The following is a 19937-nucleotide window of genomic DNA, read 5'->3' on the forward strand; positions in this document are numbered from 1 at the left end:
CCTAGCCTTTTCCTGTTGGTTCAACGATATACATAGATCCTCTACTGTCATGTGTACATCACTGGATTGGATATATACTGGAAGCAGTTCTTTCTGCTTAGTGTAAGTCCAGTAGTATGGGTTCCTATTAGGTAACTGTGGGGGTTGCTTTTGGCACCTGCTTAACCTGTAGACAATTAGTAGGTACTCACTTTTGGGTATATCATAGCCTAGGGACTATAATATCAGGCATTTTAGGCATGGGTTATAAGTACCTTTTTTCAACTTATGTAGGCCTGGAGGTGCGTTCTATTTATTTTTTCATGCGTCATTTTTTGGGCGCGTATCAATTTATTTATGCGTCAGTTTGTGTGTATCATTTTCACGCCTTGGCTTGTTGTTGTTCCCTAAACTCTCTAGACATAAGGAAGACAGGGTTGTCCTTATATAAATAAGGGCATTTTGATATAGTGTAATGTAACTTTGATTTGCAAATAGGGGCTCCCATGAGCCTTTCTGCAAATAAATACACATTTATTCAAACCAGATGATCACTATTAACCATAGTGATCACCTGGCTATTAGCTTATATAGGGGCTTTATTTTAAAGTGGGGCTTCTGGGCTTTAAATGAGAGGAAATGGGGTCTCTAGGCATTTTTGATGGCCGGTTGGAATGTGATATAGTATGCTGATACATATTTGTTAATTATTATTTTTTTATTTTACTTGTACTTTATACCCCCAAAACACACTGTTTGATAGAGTAAGCATTTACCTTTCAAATGGTCTTTGGACTATCTAGCACTTAAAGGGACATAATACTCATATGCTAAATCACTTGAAACTGATGCAGAATAACTGTAAAAAGCTGACAGGAAAATATCACATGAGCATCTCTATGTAAAAAAGGAAGATATTTTACCTCACAATTTCCTCAGCTCAGCAGAGTAAGTTCTGTGTAAAAAGTTATACTCAGCTGCTCCCAGCTGCAGGTAAAAAAATTAAAAAAAAAATGAAGAAATGAACAGCAGCCAATCAGCATCAGCAGTGCTGAGGTCATGAACTTTTACTGTGATCTCATGAGATTTGACTTGACTCTCATGAGATTTCATTGTAAACTTCCTTTACCTGATTGGTGAAATAAGATGAAAGTGCACGATGCTCGTCCCTTCAGATGTCCCAGGACAGACACACTAAAATGCTGCTTAGAAATCCTTTACAATGGGAGGTGGCTACTGAGGAACTTTTGAGGTAAAATATCTTTCTTCTGTTATGTGTGATCAGTCCACGGGTCATCATTACTTCTGGGATATAACTCCTCCCCAACAGGAAATGCAAGAGGATTCACCCAGCAGAGTTGCATATAGCTCCTCCCCTCTACGTCAGTCCCAGTCATTCTCTTGCACCCAACGACTAGATAGGATGTGTGAGAGGACTATGGTGATTATACTTAGTTTTTATGACTTCAATCAAAAGTTTGTTATTTTACAATAGCACCGGAGCGTGTTATTACTTCTCTGGCAGAGTTTGAGGAAGAATCTGCCAGAGTTTTTTTACTATGATTTTAACCGGAGTAGTTAAGATCATATTGCTGTTCTCGGCCATCTGAGGGAGGTAAAAGCTTCAGATCAGGGGACAGCGGGCAGATGAATCTGCATTGAGGTATGTAGCAGTTTTTATTTTCTGAATGGAATTGATGAGAAAATCCTGCCATACCGTTATAATGACATGTATGTATACACTTCAGTATTCTGGGGATGGTATTTCACCGGAACTACTCTGTTAAAAGCCACTAATCCTTTTAATAAGTATTTATCATGTTAAACGTTTTTGCTGGAATGTAGAATCGTTTACATTGCTGAGGTACTGAGTGAAATATTTGGGCATTATTTTCCACTTGGCAGTTGTTTGCTTTTAATTGTGACAGTTTCGTTTCTCTTCACTGCTGTGTGTGAGGGGGAGGGGTCGTTTTTGGCGCTCTTTGCTACGCATCAAAAAATTCCAGTCAGTTACTCTTATATTTCCTGCATGATCCGGTTCATCTCTGACAGATCTCAGGGGTCTTCAAACTTCTTTGGAGGGAGGTAGATTCTCTCAGCAGAGCTGTGAGAATTTTATATTGACTGTGAATAAAAACGTTGCTCTGTAATTTTTATGTCAAATTTAATTATTGTTATTTTACTAATGGGAACAAACCTTTGCTAAAAGTTGTGTTGTTTTAAAGTTTGATGCTATAACTGTTTTTTCAGTTCATTATTTCAACTGTCATTTAATCGTTTAGTACCTCTTTGAGGCACAGTACGTTTTTGCTAAAAAAGATTATAACCAAGTTGCAAGTTATTGCTAGTGTGTTAAACATGTCTGACTCAGAGGAAGATATCTGTGTCATTTGTTCCAATGCCAAGGTGGAGCCCAATAGAAATTTATGTACTAACTGTATTGATGCTACTTTAAATAAAAGTCAATCTGTACAATGTGAACAAATTTCACCAAACAGCGAGGGGAGAGTTATGCCGACTAACTCGCCTCACGCGCCAGTACCTGCATCTCCCGCCCGGGAGGTGTGTGATATTATGGCGCCTAGTACATCTGGGCGGCCATTACAGATAACATTACAAGATATGGCTACTGTTATGACTGAAGTTTTGTCTAAATTACCAGAACTAAGAGGCAAGCGTGATCACTCTGGGGTGAGAACAGAGTGCGCTGACAATACTAGGGCCATGTCTGATACTGCGTCACAGCTTGCAGAGCATGAGGACGGAGAGCTTCATTCTGTGGGTGACGGTTCTGATCCAAACAGATTGGATTCAGATATTTCAAATTTTAAATTTAAATTGGAGAACCTCCGTGTATTACTAGGGGAGGTCTTAGCAGCTCTCAATGATTGTAACACCGTTGCAATACCAGAGAAACTGTGTAGGTTGGATAAATACTTTGCGGTACCGGCGAGTACTGACGTTTTTCCTATACCTAAGAGACTAACTGAAATTGTTACTAAGGAGTGGGATAGACCCGGTGTGCCGTTCTCACCCCCTCCAATATTTAGAAAGATGTTTCCAATAGACGCCACCACTCGGGACTTATGGCAAACGGTCCCTAAGGTGGAGGGAGCAGTTTCTACTTTAGCTAAGCGTACCACTATCCCGGTGGAGGATAGCTGTGCTTTTTCAGATCCAATGGATAAAAAATTAGAGGGTTACCTTAAGAAAATGTTTGTTCAACAAGGTTTTATATTGCAACCCCTTGCATGTATCGCGCCGATTACGGCTGCGGCAGCATTTTGGATTGAGTCTCTGGAAGAGAACCTTAGTTCATCTACGCTAGACGACATTACGGACAGGCTTAGAGTCCTTAAACTAGCTAATTCATTCATTTCGGAGGCCGTAGTACATTTAACCAAGCTTACGGCTAAGAACTCAGGATTCGCCATACAGGCACGTAGGGCGCTGTGGCTAAAATCCTGGTCAGCTGATGTTACTTCTAAGTCCAAATTACTTAATATACCTTTCAAGGGGCAGTCTTTATTTGGGCCCGGTTTGAAAGAAATTATCGCTGACATTACAGGAGGTAAGGGCCACGCCCTACCTCAAGACAAAGCCAAAGCTAAGGCTAGACAGTCTAATTTTCGTCCCTTTCGGAATTTCAAAACAGGAGCAGCATCAACCTCCACTGCACCAAAACAGGAAGGAGCTGTTGCTCGTTACAGGCAAGGCTGGAAGCCTAACCAGTCCTGGAACAAGAGCAAGCAGGCCAGGAAACCTGCTGCTGCCCCAAAGACAGCATGAACCGAAAGCCCCCGATCCGGGACCGGATCTAGTGGGGGGCAGACTTTCTCTCTTCGCCCAGGCCTGGGCAAGAGATGTTCAGGATCCCTGGGCACTAGAGATCATATCTCAGGGATACCTTCTAGACTTCAAATTATCTCCCCCAAGAGGGAGATTTCATCTGTCAAGGTTGTCAACAAACCAGATAAAGAAAGAAGCGTTTCTACGCTGTGTACAAGATCTGTTATTAATGGGTGTGATACATCCGGTTCCGCGGTCGGAACAAGGACAAGGGTTCTACTCAAACCTGTTTGTGGTTCCCAAAAAAGAGGGAACTTTCAGGCCAATCTTAGATTTAAAGATTCTAAACAAATTCCTAAGAGTTCCATCGTTCAAAATGGAAACTATTCGGACAATCTTACCCATGATCCAAAAGGGTCAGTACATGACCACAGTGGATTTAAAAGATGCTTACCTTCACATACCGATCCACAAAGATCATCACCGGTATCTAAGGTTTGCCTTCTTAGACAGGCACTACCAGTTTGTAGCTCTTCCATTCGGATTGGCTACGGCTCCAAGAATCTTCACAAAGGTTCTGGGTGCCCTTCTGGCGGTACTAAGACCGCGAGGGATTTCGGTAGCTCCGTACCTAGACGACATTCTAATACAAGCTTCAAGCTTTCAAACTGCCAAGTCTCATACAGAGCTAGTTCTGGCATTTCTAAGGTCGCATGGATGGAAAGTGAACGAAAAGAAGAGTTCTCTTTTTCCTCTCACAAGAGTTCCATTCTTGGGGACTCTTATAGATTCTGTAGAAATGAAGATTTACCTGACAGAAGACAGGTTAACAAAGCTTCAAAATGCATGCCGTGTCCTTCATTCCATTCAACACCCGTCAGTAGCTCAATGCATGGAGGTGATCGGTTTAATGGTAGCGGCAATGGACATAGTACCTTTTGCACGCCTACACCTCAGACCGCTGCAATTGTGCATGCTAAGTCAGTGGAATGGGGATTACTCAGATTTGTCCCCTACTCTGAATCTGAATCAAGAGACCAGAAATTCTCTTCTATGGTGGCTTTATCGGCCACACCTGTCCAGGGGGATGCCATTCAGCAGGCCAGACTGGACAATTGTAACAACAGACGCCAGCCTACTAGGTTGGGGCGCTGTCTGGAATTCTCTGAAGGCTCAGGGACTATGGAATCAGGAGGAGAGTCTCCTTCCAATAAACATTCTGGAATTGAGAGCAGTTCTCAATGCCCTTCTGGCTTGGCCCCAATTAACAACTCGGGGGTTCATCAGGTTTCAGTCGGACAACATCACGACTGTAGCTTACATCAACCATCAGGGAGGGACAAGAAGCTCCCTAGCAATGATGGATGTATCAAGGATAATTCGCTGGGCAGAGTCTCACTCTTGCCACCTGTCAGCAATCCACATCCCGGGAGTGGAGAACTGGGAGGCGGATTTCTTGAGTCGCCAGACTTTTCATCCGGGGGAGTGGGAACTTCATCCGGAGGTCTTTGCCCAAATACTTCGACGTTGGGGCAAACCAGAGATAGATCTCATGGCGTCTCGCCAGAACGCCAAACTTCCTCGCTACGGGTCCAGATCCAGGGATCCGGGAGCGGTTCTGATAGATGCTTTGACAGCACCTTGGAACTTCGGGATGGCTTATGTGTTTCCACCCTTCCCGCTGCTTCCTCGATTGATTGCCAAAATCAAACAGGAGAGAGCATCAGTGATTCTAATAGCGCCTGCATGGCCACGCAGGACTTGGTATGCAGATCTAGTGGACATGTCATCCTGTCCGCCTTGGTCTCTACCTCTAAGACAGGACCTTCTGATACAGGGTCCATTCAAACATCAAAATCTAACTTCTCTGAAGCTGACTGCTTGGAAATTGAACGCTTGATTTTATCAAAACGTGGTTTTTCTGAGTCGGTTATTGATACCCTGATACAGGCTAGGAAGCCTGTTACCAGAAGGATTTACCATAAAATATGGCGTAAATACCTATACTGGTGCGAATCCAAAGGTTACTCCTGGAGTAAGGTTAGGATCGCTAGGATATTGTCTTTTCTACAAGAAGGTTTAGAAAAGGGTTTATCAGCTAGTTCATTAAAGGGACAGATTTCAGCTCTGTCCATCTTGTTACACAGGCGTCTGTCAGAAAATCCAGACGTCCAGGCCTTTTGTCAGGCTTTAGCTAGGATCAAGCCTGTGTTTAAAGCTGTTGCTCCGCCATGGAGTTTAAACTTAGTTCTTAACGTTTTACAGGGTGTTCCGTTTGAACCCCTTCATTCCATTGATATAAGATTGTTATCTTGGAAAGTTCTGTTTTTAATGGCTATTTCCTCGGCTCGAAGAGTCTCTGAGTTATCAGCCTTACATTGTGATTCTCCTTATCTGATTTTTCACTCAGACAAGGTAGTTCTGCGTACTAAACCTGGGTTCTTACCTAAGGTAGTCACTAACAGGAACATCAATCAAGAGATTGTTGTTCCATCCTTGTGCCCAAATCCTTCTTCAAAGAAGGAACGTCTTCTACACAATCTGGATGTAGTTCGTGCCCTCAAGTTCTACTTGCAGGCAACTAAAGATTTTCGCCAAACTTCTTCCCTGTTTGTCGTTTATTCTGGACAGAGGAGAGGTCAAAAAGCTTCTGCTACTTCTCTCTCTTTTTGGCTTCGTAGCATAATACGTTTAGCCTATGAGACTGCTGGACAGCAGCCTCCTGAAAGAATTACAGCTCACTCCACTAGAGCTGTGGCTTCCACTTGGGCCTTTAAGAATGAGGCCTCTGTTGAACAGATTTGCAAGGCTGCAACTTGGTCTTCGCTTCATACTTTTTCCAAATTTTACAAATTTGACACTTTTGCTTCTTCGGAGGCTATTTTTGGGAGAAAGGTTCTTCAGGCAGTGGTTCCTTCTGTATAATGAGCCTGCCTATCCCTCCCGTCATCCGTGTACTTTTGCTTTGGTATTGGTATCCCAGAAGTAATGATGACCCGTGGACTGATCACACATAACAGAAGAAAACATAATTTATGCTTACCTGATAAATTCCTTTCTTCTGTTGTGTGATCAGTCCACGGCCCGCCCTGTTTTAAGGCAGGTAAATATCTTTTAAATTATACTCCAGTCACCACTTCACCCTTGGTTACTCCTTTCTCGTTGATTCTTGGTCGAATGACTGGGACTGACGTAGAGGGGAGGAGCTATATGCAACTCTGCTGGGTGAATCCTCTTGCATTTCCTGTTGGGGAGGAGTTATATCCCAGAAGTAATGATGACCCGTGGACTGATCACACAACAGAAGAAAGGAATTTATCAGGTAAGCATAAATTATGTTTTCTTTTTACATAGAGATGTTCAGGAGATATTTTCTAGTCAGCTTTTTACAGCTATGCTGCATCACTTTCAAGTGTTTAAACATTTGGGTATTATGGCCCTTTAAGGGAGCTGAGATGGAGGGGTTTAAACACTGTTACGCAAGGGCTGTATGTGAGGTAGAGGGAATGGCTGGGTGAGTAGGAAGATGTGCACCAGGTCAAGGGGGCCTAGAGGGTTAGCAATTTCTGGTGTGTAAGGGAGAGTGTGGCTTAGAGCAGTGCTCAACAAATCTGTTTAAAGGTTAACAGGCAGTAAGAATATTTAGGAGCCAGACAGTGGTATTTGTATATAGATATATGGAGATTAACCCAAAAACTTAGGAGCCAGGGGTAGGATGCTAGGAGCTAGTGGCTCCCTTACTCCTGATTTTTTTCCAGCTCTGGCTTAAAGAATAAGCAGGGGCTGTGTGAAGAGAAGAAGGGTTTACAGGATAAGGAGGAAGCTTATGCGTAAGAGATGGAAAAGGTCAGCATTGGTTTATCTAAAGCGAGTGGCCTTATAGATTGGAGATGTGTGTGTGTGTCTGTGTGCGCACACACATTTCAGCTAGCCCCCTAGTCCCAGACGAGTAAGAAATTGTAGAGGACATCCAACAAGAAAAAAGTTAACTGTCTTTAAAGCATTATGTGGACTAGTAACTTTGGATCCCTGACTTGTAAACTATTTATATAAACATGATTATAGGGTGATGCAATGAATGTTATAGCTGATGTCACGAGTGATGTTATTAATAGTGTCATGCAAAGCTCCCAAGTGGGTAGAGGGCCAATTTTACATATTTTTGATATTTTTAGTTGCTATATAGATTCCATTTGGAACCAGATTTTAAGGTGTATTTCTTCTTATTGTTTTAAATTGAAGTTCTCTTAGTTTAGAGGATAGTGGTAACCCCTAATACTATAACAGAGATTTTTTGCAGATTGGCAAGACCATTTCTGACACAAAGCTTCTGAGCAGTGTCAAGCTTGAGTTACCTAGCAAATATTCTTTACAAGCTCTACAGGGTAAATTATTGTTTCCAACAAAAGAAGTATGTGCAGATGTCCGTGCTGGGGTTTGAATGTTATACTGTGCTTGCAGTTTTTTAAATTATGAGTTTCAGTGTTAAAGTTAAAGAACACTAAAGTAGCACAAATAGCCTTGTTGTTTGAGTAGTTTTATACAGCTTCTGAGGAACCAGGTAGAAATTGAAATGATGGGAAATAAAATGCAAATTTGTCTAAGCTTTTATAGGGTTTTAAATAGAGGACTGAACAGTATTAAAGATGTGAGGGTGAGGGAAAAACATAGTGCTATTTTGGAGAAAAGTGCCTGTGGTATAGCTAATAAGTTGAGATGAGAGAAAGCTTAAAACCAACCAATGATATATCAGAGGTGCATCCAAGTTGTACCACTCTACATGAGACAAGTGTAATTCACCCAAGCCTTTCAGACTATATTACTATAACTCATGGGAAGAGTGGTCTGGGAATTGATGTAATATTTCTAAGATTAAAGGGACATGAAACCCACATGTTTTCTTTCATGATTTAGAAAGAGAATGCATTTTAAAACATCTTTCTAATTTACTTCTATTATCTAATTTGTTTTATTCTCTTGATATTCTTTGCTGAAAAGCATATCTAGATATGCTCAGTAGCTGCTGATTGGTTGCTGCACATATAAGCCTCATGTGATTGGCTTACCCATGTGCATTGCTTTTTCTTCAAATAAAGATATCTAAAAAATGAAGCAAAATAAATAATAGAAGTAAATTGTAATGTTGTTTAAATTTGTATGTTCTATCTGAATCATGAAAGAAAGATTTTGAGTTTAGTGGCCCTTTAAGTCCACTGAATGAAAAGAGTTTAGACTAGGTAAAAAATTCTTGATAAATTTGAAACTGAGGCAAAACCATATTTTATAAGGGAATAAAGGCTAAGCATCTGATAGCTTTGTTCATCTCCTTAAAAGGAAAGGTAAGTCAATTATTGGGTTTTATAAAGCCATACTATTGCTGATTTAGAAGTAAGTGCATAGTTTCCCACAGAGGATCCAACAATATTTGAGAGGTTTTGTTTTTTTTAAACCATCCATGGTTGAAAACCTAATTTTGCACAATAGTATATGTCATTGATGCATTTTGTAAGATTTAATTAGTTAAATTATTTTTATATTTATCTATTTTTTTGCTGTAATAGCTTCAAACATTCTGCTTGCTAGAATGGCAACCCGCCGAGCAAAACCAGATGGACAATATCACCTAAAACCAGAAGATGTCGATGAGTTTATCAGTGGCCAACAGGTTAATAATCTCCCAGGTAAGTTGATCTTTTTCTGTGTTATTCCTTTAGGTACTAGACATAATTGTGTGTCTGTGTGACCAAGTGTGACCTAGACCTAGTTTCTCAGGTAATTGTAATAATAAATCAGCTAAGCTAATTAAACCTGTGTTTCTCTCATATTTGTGGTGAAATATTTATCATTATCTGGACAGAAAATGTTTGCATGCAGTGAACCTGTCCACCCTAGGATTGCAAGTAGCAGGCAGCATATTTATCATTGCATGAGCAGTTGCACAATCAATCACGCAGGAGCAGGATTGTCTATCAGGCTGGAGTGATTTTAATCTGCCACCTCTGAGGTAGCAGTGACATTAGGAAGCAGCTGTCTAGACCAGTAGAGCCATTTGCAGTTTCATCAATTTGCCCCATAGGTTGCAGTAATAGTGGTATAAACTACCTTTAAGAAGTCTTCAAGGCAACGTGCCCTTCTATAACTGTAGGCTTCATTTTTTTCTTATAACTCTTGCGTGTCAGTAAAGGCTGTAGTTCTTCTGTTAGAGATAAATAAGCAAAATATGTGACCCCATAGCGCTACATGCTTGCTGCTGTATCCCGTGATCTTCGTCATGGCTGCCTGTGGTCTGTTGATATTTGCATCTTGCTGACCTTTCAGCCTGTAAAAGCATTCCTTAGGGAAATCTAGGGGAGCAAACTCGGGGACATGTAGAGGGAGTATCTGATTATTGCCTTGATTTTGAGATATTTTGTAAAATGTTCTTTATTATTGCGTTTGAGCTAATTAATTTTTGTGATAATTAATTTTACAGTCTTTTATTTATTACATTAATTTTTATATATTCATATCATATATGAGCAGTTAAAGATGCATTAAACTCAAAATTTAATTCCCAATAAAATCTTAAATTCTACATAAATAATTAAAATATACTGCATTTTATTTATTATTATACTTTAATATAACTCTAAAAAATTAACTTTTTCCACTGTCCCAAAAAGTCTGCTTCCAGCAACATAATACACAGTGATTGATTGATTGATCAGTGCAGACATTTATTTTATATATTAGTCACACCAAAGGATAGAAGATAAACATACTCAATAAGTTTTCTAACCTACATCCCTAAACAGTGCTTACTTTTTGATCTATACCATGCATATATAAAATATGATTGTACTATCTCTTTAGAGACCACTTTGCAAAAGATCTGCATTTTGCAGGGCCACTTTACTTAAGTATGATGGAGGCACGCCAACCCCACAATTTTCAGATGTATTTTACCACAATTATAGGAAAACCATTTTAATTTTTTAATAGCTTACACAGTACAATTTGATCATCCCTGACACTTCCATTGGGAATATGGCCACTGATTTATCTACACATCTCTATACAATATGTTCAACTGAACATGATCAGCGTTTTTCTATTGTAAATACAAGTATCAATTGCCTTATTGTTACTAACGAAATGGAGTGGTTGTGTTCAGGTTCCAGAATACAAACTTGTTAACGTCTTGATAAATTGTGCCCTGTATGTGTTTATTGTCGTGTTTGTTTATATATGGAAATATTGGTTCCTGGAAATGTGTCAAGGGACATTAAGCTGCTGCGCACAACAACAATATAATAAACTCTACTCACTTTGCTGTAATTGTCCCTCCTGTGTCTGCAGCTCTCTTCTTTTTAAAGGAGCCAAATGCTGAAGCTCTGCCTCTTCATACTGGAAGCCCCCATCTTGGAGCTAAGCTTTTCTCACAGCCTGTGACAGAAATGGTCCACACTTACAGATTAGTGATTTGCAAGCTTTTTGACAGTTTTTTTTTTCTTTGAGTGTGAGCTTTACATTTTTAACTGTTTTAAAGATACAAAAATATATAAAAAATGACTCAGGAATAAAAAAAGAAGCAATGCAGCAACTGTAAAATTCCGATTATCCTAGCTTTGTGTAGGAATAATCTAGATTTTGTTAAAGACACAGAGACGAGTATTTCTCCAACATAGGTGTGTCCGGTCCACGGCGTCATCCTTACTTGTGGGATATTCTCTTCCCCAACAGGAAATGGCAAAGAGCCCAGCAAAGCTGGTCACATGATCCCTCCTAGGCTCCGCCTTCCCCAGTCATTCTCTTTGCCGTTGCACAGGCAACATCTCCACGGAGATGGCTAAGAGTTTTTTGGTGTTTAAATGTAGTTTTTATTCTTCAATCAAGAGTTTGTTATTTTAAAATAGTGCTGGTATGTACTATTTACTCTGAAACAGAAAAGAGATGAAGATTTCTGTTTGTAAGAGGAAAATGATTTTAGCAACCGTTACTAAAATCGATGGCTGTTTCCACACAGGACTGTTGAGATGAATTAACTTCAGTTGGGGGAAACAGTGAGCAGACTTTTGCTGCTTGAGGTATGACACATTTCTAACAAGACTTGGTAATGCTGGAAGCTGTCATTTTCCCTATGGGATACGGTAAGCCATTTTCTTAGTTTTAAATATAAGAATAAAGGGCTTCACAAGGGCTTTAAAGACTGGTAGACATTTTTCTGGGCTAAAACGATTACTTTATAAGCATATTTAATGGTTTATAACTTTGAAGAGTTATTTTAATCTTGGGAATTCTGTTAAAAAAACGGCAGGCACTGTATTGGATACCTTTTTCACTGGGGGCCTTTTCTAGTCATAGGCAGAGCCTCATTTTCGCGCCACTAATGCGCAGTTGTTTTTGAGAAGCAAGGCATGCAGATGCATGTGTGAGGAGCTCAGATCCACTGAAAAAGCTTATTGAAGGCGTCATTTGGTATCGTATTCCCCTCTGGGCTTGGTTGGGTCTCAGCAAAGCAGATACCAGGGACTGTATAGGGGTTAAATGTAAAAACGGCTCCGGTTCCGTTATTTTAAGAGTTAAAGCTTTCAAATTTGGTGTGCAATTCCTTCATACTTTTTCACATATTCAGTAATAAAGTGTGTTCAGTTTAAAATTTAAAGTGACAGTAACGGTTTTATTTTAAAACGTTTTTTGTGCTTTATCAAGTTTATGCCTATTAACATGTCTGAACCATCAGATAGACTATGTTCTGTATGTTCGGAAGCCAAGGTTCCTCTCCATTTAAATATATGTGATGAATGTGACAAACAAAGTAGGGACAATGATGCCACTGATAATAATGTTGCCCAAAATGATTCCTTAAGTGAGGGGAGTAAGCATGGTACTGCATGATCTCCTTCTATGTCTACACCAGTCTTGCCCACTCAGGAGGTCCCTAGTTCATCTAGTGCGCCAATCCTCCTTACTATGCAACAATTAACGGCTGTAATGGATAATTCTATTAAAAACATTTTAGCCAAAATGCCCACTTATCAGCGAAAGCGCGACTGCTCTGTTTTAGATACTGAAGAGCATGAGGACGCTGATGATAATGGTTCTGACATGCCCTTACACCAGTCTGAAGGGGCCAGGGAGGTTTTGTCTGAGGGAGAAATTTCAGATTCAGGAAAAATTTCTCAACAAGCTGAACCTGACGTTATTACATTCAAATTTAAATTGGAACATCTCCGCGCTCTGCTTAAGGAGGTGTTATCTACTCTGGATGATTGTGACAATTTGGTCATTCCAGAGAAATTATGTAAGATGGACAAGTTCCTAGAGGTCCCGGTGCCCCCCGAAGCTTTTCCTATACCCAAGCGGGTGGCGGACATTGTAAATAAAGAATGAGAGAGGCCCGGCATACCTTTTGTCCCTCCCCCTATATTTAAGAAATTATTTCCTATGGTCGACCCCAGGAAGGACTTATGGCAGACAGTCCCCAAGGTCGAGGGGGCGGTTTCTACTCTAAACAAACGCACCACTATCCCTATAGAAGATAGTTGTGCTTTCAAAGATCCTATGGATAAAAAATTAGAGGGTTTGCTTAAAAAGATGTTTGTTCAGCAAGGTTACCTTCTACAACCAATTTCATGCATTGTTCCTGTCACTACAGCAGCGTGTTTCTGGTTCGAAGAACTAGAAAAGTCGCTCAATAAAGCATCTTCTTATGAGGAGGTTATGGACAGAGTTCAAGCACTTAAATTGGCTAACTCTTTTACCTTAGACGCCACTTTGCAATTAGCTAGATTAGCGGCGAAAAATTCAGGTTTTGCTATTGTGGCGCGCAGAGCACTTTGGCTAAAGTCTTGGTCAGCAGATGTGTCCTCCAAGAACAAATTGCTTAACATCCCTTTCAAGGGGAAAACGCTGTTTGGCCCTGACTTGAAAGAGATTATTTCAGACATCACTGGGGGAAAGGGCCACGCCCTTCCTCAGGATAGGTCTTTTAAGGCTAAAAATAAAACAAATTTTCGTCCCTTTCGCAGAAATGGACCAGCCTCAAATTCTACATCCTCTAAGCAAGAGGGTAATTCTTCTCAAACCAAGCCAGCCTGGAGACCGATGCAAGGCTGGAACAAAGGTAAGCAGGCCAAGAAGCCTGCTACCGCTACTAAGACAGCATGAGATGCTGGCCCCCGATCCGGGACCGGATCTGGTGGGGGGCAGACTCTCTCTCTTAGCTCAGGCTTGGGCAAGAGATGTTCAGGATCCTTGGGCGCTAGAAATAGTTTCTCAAGGTTATCTCCTGGAATTCAAGGAACTACCCCCAAGGGGAAGGTTCCACAGGTCTCAATTGTCTTCAGACCAAATGAAAAGACAGGCATTCTTACATTGTGTAGAAGACCTGTTAAAAATGGGAGTGATTCATCCTGTTCCATTAGGAGATCAAGGGATGGGGTTTTACTCCAATCTGTTCATAGTTCCCAAAAAAGAGGGAACATTCAGGCCAATTTTGGATCTCAAGATCCTAAACAAATTTCTCAGGGTTCCATCGTTCAAAATGGAAACCATTCGGACAATTCTTCCTACCATCCAGGAAGGTCAATTCATGACCACGGTGGATTTAAAGGATGCGTATCTACATATTCCTATCCACAAGGAACATCATCGGTTCCTAAGGTTCGCCTTTCTGGACAAGCATTACCAGTTTGTGGCACTTCCATTCGGATTAGCCACTGCTCCAAGAATTTTCACAAAGGTACTAGGGTCCCTTCTAGCGGTGCTAAGGCCAAGGGGCATTGCAGTAGTACCTTACTTGGACGACATACTGATTCAAGCGTCGTCTCTGCCACAAGCAAAGGCTCATACGGACATTGTCCTAGCCTTTCTCAGATCTCACGGGTGGAAAGTGAACGTAGAAAAAAGTTCTCTATTCCCGTCAACAAGAGTTCCCTTCTTGGGAACAATAATAGACTCCTTAGAAATGAAGATTTTTCTGACAGAGGCCAGAAAATCAAAACTTCTAAGCTCTTGTCAAGTACTTCATTCTGTTCTTCTTCCTTCCATAGCGCAGTGCATGGAAGTAATAGGTTTGTTGGTTGCGGCAATGGACATAGTTCCTTTTGCGCAAATTCATCTAAGACCATTACAACTGTGCATGCTCAGACAGTGGAATGGGGATTATACAGACTTGTCCCCGACGATCCAAGTAGATCAGAGGACCTGAGATTCACTCCGTTGGTGGCTGACCCTGGACAACCTGTCTCAAGGGATGAGCTTCCGCAGACCAGAGTGGGTCATTGTCACGACCGACGCCAGTCTGGTGGGCTGGGGCGCGGTCTGGAAACCCCTGAAAGCTCAGGGTCTATGGTTTCGGGAAGAATCTCTTCTCCCGATAAACATTCTGGAACTGAGAGCGATATTCAATGCTCTCAAGGCTTGGCCTCAACTAGCAAAGGCCAAATTCATAAGGTTTCAATCAGACTTTCACCCGGGGGAGTGGGAACTCCATCCGGAAATCTTTGCCCACATAACTCAATTATGGGGCATTCCAGACATGGATCTGATGGCGTCTCGTCAGAACTTCAAGGTTCCTTGCTACGGGTCCAGATCCAGGGATCCCAAGGCGACTCTAGTAGATGCACTAGTAGCGCCCTGGACCTTCAACCTAGCTTATGTATTCCCACCGTTTCCTCTCATTCCCAGGCTGTTAGCCAGGATCAATCAGGAGAGGGCTTCGGTGATCTTGATAGCTCCTGTGTGGCCACGCAGAACTTGGTATGCAGACCTGATGAATATGTCATCGGCTCCACCATGGAAGCTACCTTTGAGACGGGACCTTCTTGTTCAAGGTCCGTTCGAACATCCGAATCTGGCCTCACTCCAACTGACTGCTTGGAGATTGAACGCTTGATTTTATCAAAGCGTGGGTTCTCAGATTCTGTCATTGATACTCTTATTCAGGCTAGAAAGCCTGTAACTAGAAAAATTTACCATAAAGTATGGAAAAAATATATCTGTTGGTGCGAATCGAAAGGATTCCCATGGAACAAGATGAAAATTCCTAAGATTCTATCCTTTCTACAAGAGGGTTTGGAGAAAGGATTATCTGCAAGTTCTTTGAAGGGACAGATTTCTGCTTTATCTGTTTTACTTCACAAAAAGCTGGCGGCTGTGCCAGATGTTCAAGCTTTTGTTCAGGCTCTGGTTAGAATCAAGCCTGTTTACAAACCTTTGACTCCTCCTTGGAGTCTCAATTTAGTTCTTTCAGTTCTTCAAGGGGTTCCGTTTGAACCCTTACATTCCGTAGATATTAAGTTATTATCTTGGAAAGTTTTGTTTTTGGTTGCAATTTCTTCTGCTAGAAGAGTTTCAGAGTTATCTGCTCTGCAGTGTTCTCCTTATCTGGTGTTCCATGCAGATAAGGTGGTTTTGCGTACTAAACCTGGTTTTCTTCCGAAAGTTGTTTCTAACAAAAATATTAACCAGGAGATAGTTGTGCCTTCTTTGTGTCCGAATCCAGTTTCAAAGAAGGAACGTTTGTTGCACAATTTGGATGTAGTTCGTGCTCTAAAATTCTATTTAGAGGCTACAAAGGATTTCAGACAAACATCTTCCTTGTTTGTTGTTTATTCTGGTAAAAGGAGAGGTCAAAAAGCAACTTCTACCTCTCTCTCTTTTTGGCTTCAAAGCATCATCCGATTGGCTTATGAGACTGCCGGACGGCAGCCTCCTGAAAGAATCACAGCTCATTCCACTAGGGCTGTGGCTTCCACATGGGCCTTCAAGAACGAGGCTTCTGTTGATCAGATATGTAAGGCAGCGACTTGGTCTTCACTGCACACTTTTACCAAATTTTACAAATTTGATACTTTTGCTTCTTCTGAGGCTATTTTTGGGAGAAAGGTTTTGCAAGCCGTGGTGCCTTCCATCTAGGTGACCTGATTTGCTCCCTCCCATCATCCGTGTCCTAAAGCTTTGGTATTGGTTCCCACAAGTAAGGATGACGCAGTGGACCGGACACACCTATGTTGGAGAAAACAGAATTTATGCTTACCTGATAAATTACTTTCTCCAACGGTGTGTCCGGTCCACGGCCCGCCCTGGTTTTTTAATCAGGTCTGATGAATTATTTTCTCTAACTACAGTCACCACGGTATCATATGATTTCTCCTATGCATATTCCTCCTTTACGTCGGTCGAATGACTGGGGAAGGCGGAGCCTAGGAGGGATCATGTGACCAGCTTTGCTGGGCTCTTTGCCATTTCCTGTTGGGGAAGAGAATATCCCACAAGTAAGGATGACGCCGTGGACCGGACACACCGTTGGAGAAAGTAATTTATCAGGTAAGCATAAATTCTGTTTTTGCTAATCATTCTTTTTACTACTTATGCAGCTTTTCACAGAAATAACATATCAGAAAACACAGAAAAAGTTAAACAATATAGTGAAAATGAGAACAACCAATGAAAAGGTTGTATGCAAATGAGAGTAGTCAATGAGCATACTCATAGTGCCCATATACTGTCCACATAGTCCCAATTCCTCCTCTTTCTTCTTTGATGCGAAGAGTTAGAAAGTTCATAAGGAAAGGATGTTGAGAAATCCACTGAAGATGATGCAACAAATCCAGAAGAGAAACCAGGAAAACATCTTGGAACAGGAACTGGAGCGGAACAAAGATAACTTGAAGTATCTTGAGATGAACATCCCAATTGCTAGAAGAAGAGGACAAAGGTTTATGGGCTTGAACTTGGAGTCCTTGAGGTGCTTGACCTGGAATAAGTTAGATTGAGAGAGCTGGAAAAGAAACAAAAATATTAAGAACAACATCCATATGAATATGAATAAACCTATGAGAAGGTAGAAGAGGGAGGGAAAATACTTGTCTCTGTTTCTTTTATAAAATCTAGATTATTCCTTCACAAAGCTAGTATAATCGGAATTTTATTACAAGCACAGAGACTCCTATTTTGCTAGTTTAAAGCAAAAGTAAATCAAGTAAGTAGAGAAGAAGCAGCATTAGCAAGTGGTTTAAAATAAAATTGCTTAAAAGTGGATTCTGAAGACCAGTCTGCTGCATTGAAATATCTGGGAGAGAGGAGGATTTGAGAAAGGCTTTGGAAGCTAAAGCGCCTTTAACAGAGTGAGCAGAGAAAGAGTCCTCTACTCTGGACAAAGAGAGAATCCATTTTACCCATCTAGCGATAGAGGAAGAGGAGACAGGTTTCTGAGGAGGGACAAAGGAAATTAGGAGTTGAGAGGAAGAAGAGGATCTAAGAGAAGAGGTTCTAGATTCATATTCCTTGAGGCAAGAAGCAACACAAAGATTGGATTGGGCAGGGATAAAGGGATAGAAGAAATATTTAGAAAGAGTTTTAGTTCTACATGAAATTATAAAAGTTACGCCAAAAGGAGAAAACATTTTAGAATTGATGTCAATAGCTCTAACATCTGAAACCCTGTGGAAGTAAAGGAGACAGAGAAGGGTAGCCAATTTAGCTGAGAGTTGTTTGAGGGAAAGATTAGGATTAGAAGGACAAATTAGCAGGAAGGAAATGACGAGATCTACATCCCAGAAAAAATAGTATTTTGAAGAAGGAGGATTCTTGATTCTAATGGCTTTGAGAAGGTGGCAAATATGGGGGTGACGACCAATAGGAAGATCATTAATGACTAGCGGAAATAGAGGAACGGCATGATTAATGGAACAATAAGCGAAACCATCAAAAAGAGACGTGTAGTAATTAATTATTTTGGAAAAAGGGGCAGAAATTGGATCCAAACTCCTTTGTGAGCATCAGCCAGACCATTTGGACCAGGCTGAAAGGTATGCTTTTTTGGTGCCAGGAGGCCATGATTCCTGAAGAAGGGATGTTGTTAAAGGAGAAGAGTTTCGAACAAAACTTCTTATTGCAAAAGAACCCGCAAGAAGTTCCTTGCAATTTATGTGAAGATTTCTCTCCGCATTTATCCATTTCCCACCAGTGATAAGAGAACCACAACAGGCGCCCCAGCCAGAATTGCTGGCATCTGCCTCTATAATGATGTCTGGAGCATTTCCAAAGATGACTCTGCCGTTCCATGCATCCATATTGAGAAGCCACTAGTTGAATTTCTGACGAGCCTACTGGGAGAGGGAGATAGGATGTGAATAAGAAAGACCTTTGTGAAAGAAGTGAATTTTCAGACGTTGAAGGGACCGATAGTGGAGGGTAGCAGGAAATATTGTCTGGATGTAGGAGAAAAGAAGGCCAATGATGGAAGCTAGAAGTCTCAGGGAAGAAAGGTCTTTTGAGCACAAGCAACATTTCTTTCTTTATGTTGGAAATCTTGTCTTGAGGAAGACTGAGGATAGAGGAAATGGTGTCTATTTGGAAACCAAGGAAAGTCCGATTTTGAGTGGGAGTAAGAGCTGGGTTTTTTGTGTGTTTTTTTTTCCTGTTTATGAGAAAACACAAATTTTCTAAGAGGGAGATGGTGAGGTTGAGATGAGATAAAAGGGTAGAATTGTCTTGATTCACTATGAGGATATTGTCCAGATAAATGATAATACGAACACCTCTGAACCTTAGCCAAGCTGAGACTGGTTTCAGAATTTTCGTAAAGATCCATGGGGCAGAGGAAAGACCGAATGGGAGGCATGTGAATTGCCAAAGGATGATGTTCCAATAGAAGCAAAAAGTCAGATGAGCATCGGTTAGATCCAAACAAACAAACCAATCTCGATCTTGGAGACAATCTTGAAGAAGATGAATGCCCTCCGTTTTAAAGTGTTGATAAAGGACAGAGGCATTCAAAGTTCTGAGACTGATCACCAGTAGAAAGAGACTATTCTTTTTTTTTCCCAGGAATAAGTTGCTTATGTAACTGTTCTTGTCCCTGAGGACCAAATCTATAGCCTGTTTTGATGCCAGAGATGAAATTTCTGAATCTATGGCTTATTTGTCTAGATTTTAGAATTTTATGGGAGTTGGAAGAGATAATTGACTATTATGGCTCCAGATATGGTTTTCAGAATCCAGGGATCTGAGGTGGTAAGTTGCCAATTGTGGAAAAACACAGTGAGTCTGCCACCTATTTTGTTGGGGAAAAAAGGTAAAAAGGGGGGGAAGAAGAAATTTACCTGAGTGAGCTCTGGAACGACCTCTGGTTCTGAAAGACCTCTATGGCCAGTAACGACTTTTTAAGGGGAGAAATGAGT

The 19937-nt window shown here is 41.0% G+C and overlaps 1 protein-coding gene across 1 annotated transcript in view; it reads left to right on the forward strand.

Moving 5' to 3' along the window:
• Positions 1–19937, forward strand: part of REV1 (REV1 DNA directed polymerase) — a 390819-nt gene that overhangs the window by 222390 nt on the left and 148492 nt on the right. Inside the window, 1 exon segment of the mRNA XM_053707683.1 lies at positions 9330–9449. Coding sequence (XP_053563658.1) covers positions 9330–9449 — 120 coding nt within the window.

This window comes from Bombina bombina, chromosome 3 (genome assembly GCF_027579735.1).
Source record: "Bombina bombina isolate aBomBom1 chromosome 3, aBomBom1.pri, whole genome shotgun sequence".
NCBI classification, from domain to species: Eukaryota; Metazoa; Chordata; class Amphibia; order Anura; family Bombinatoridae; genus Bombina; species Bombina bombina.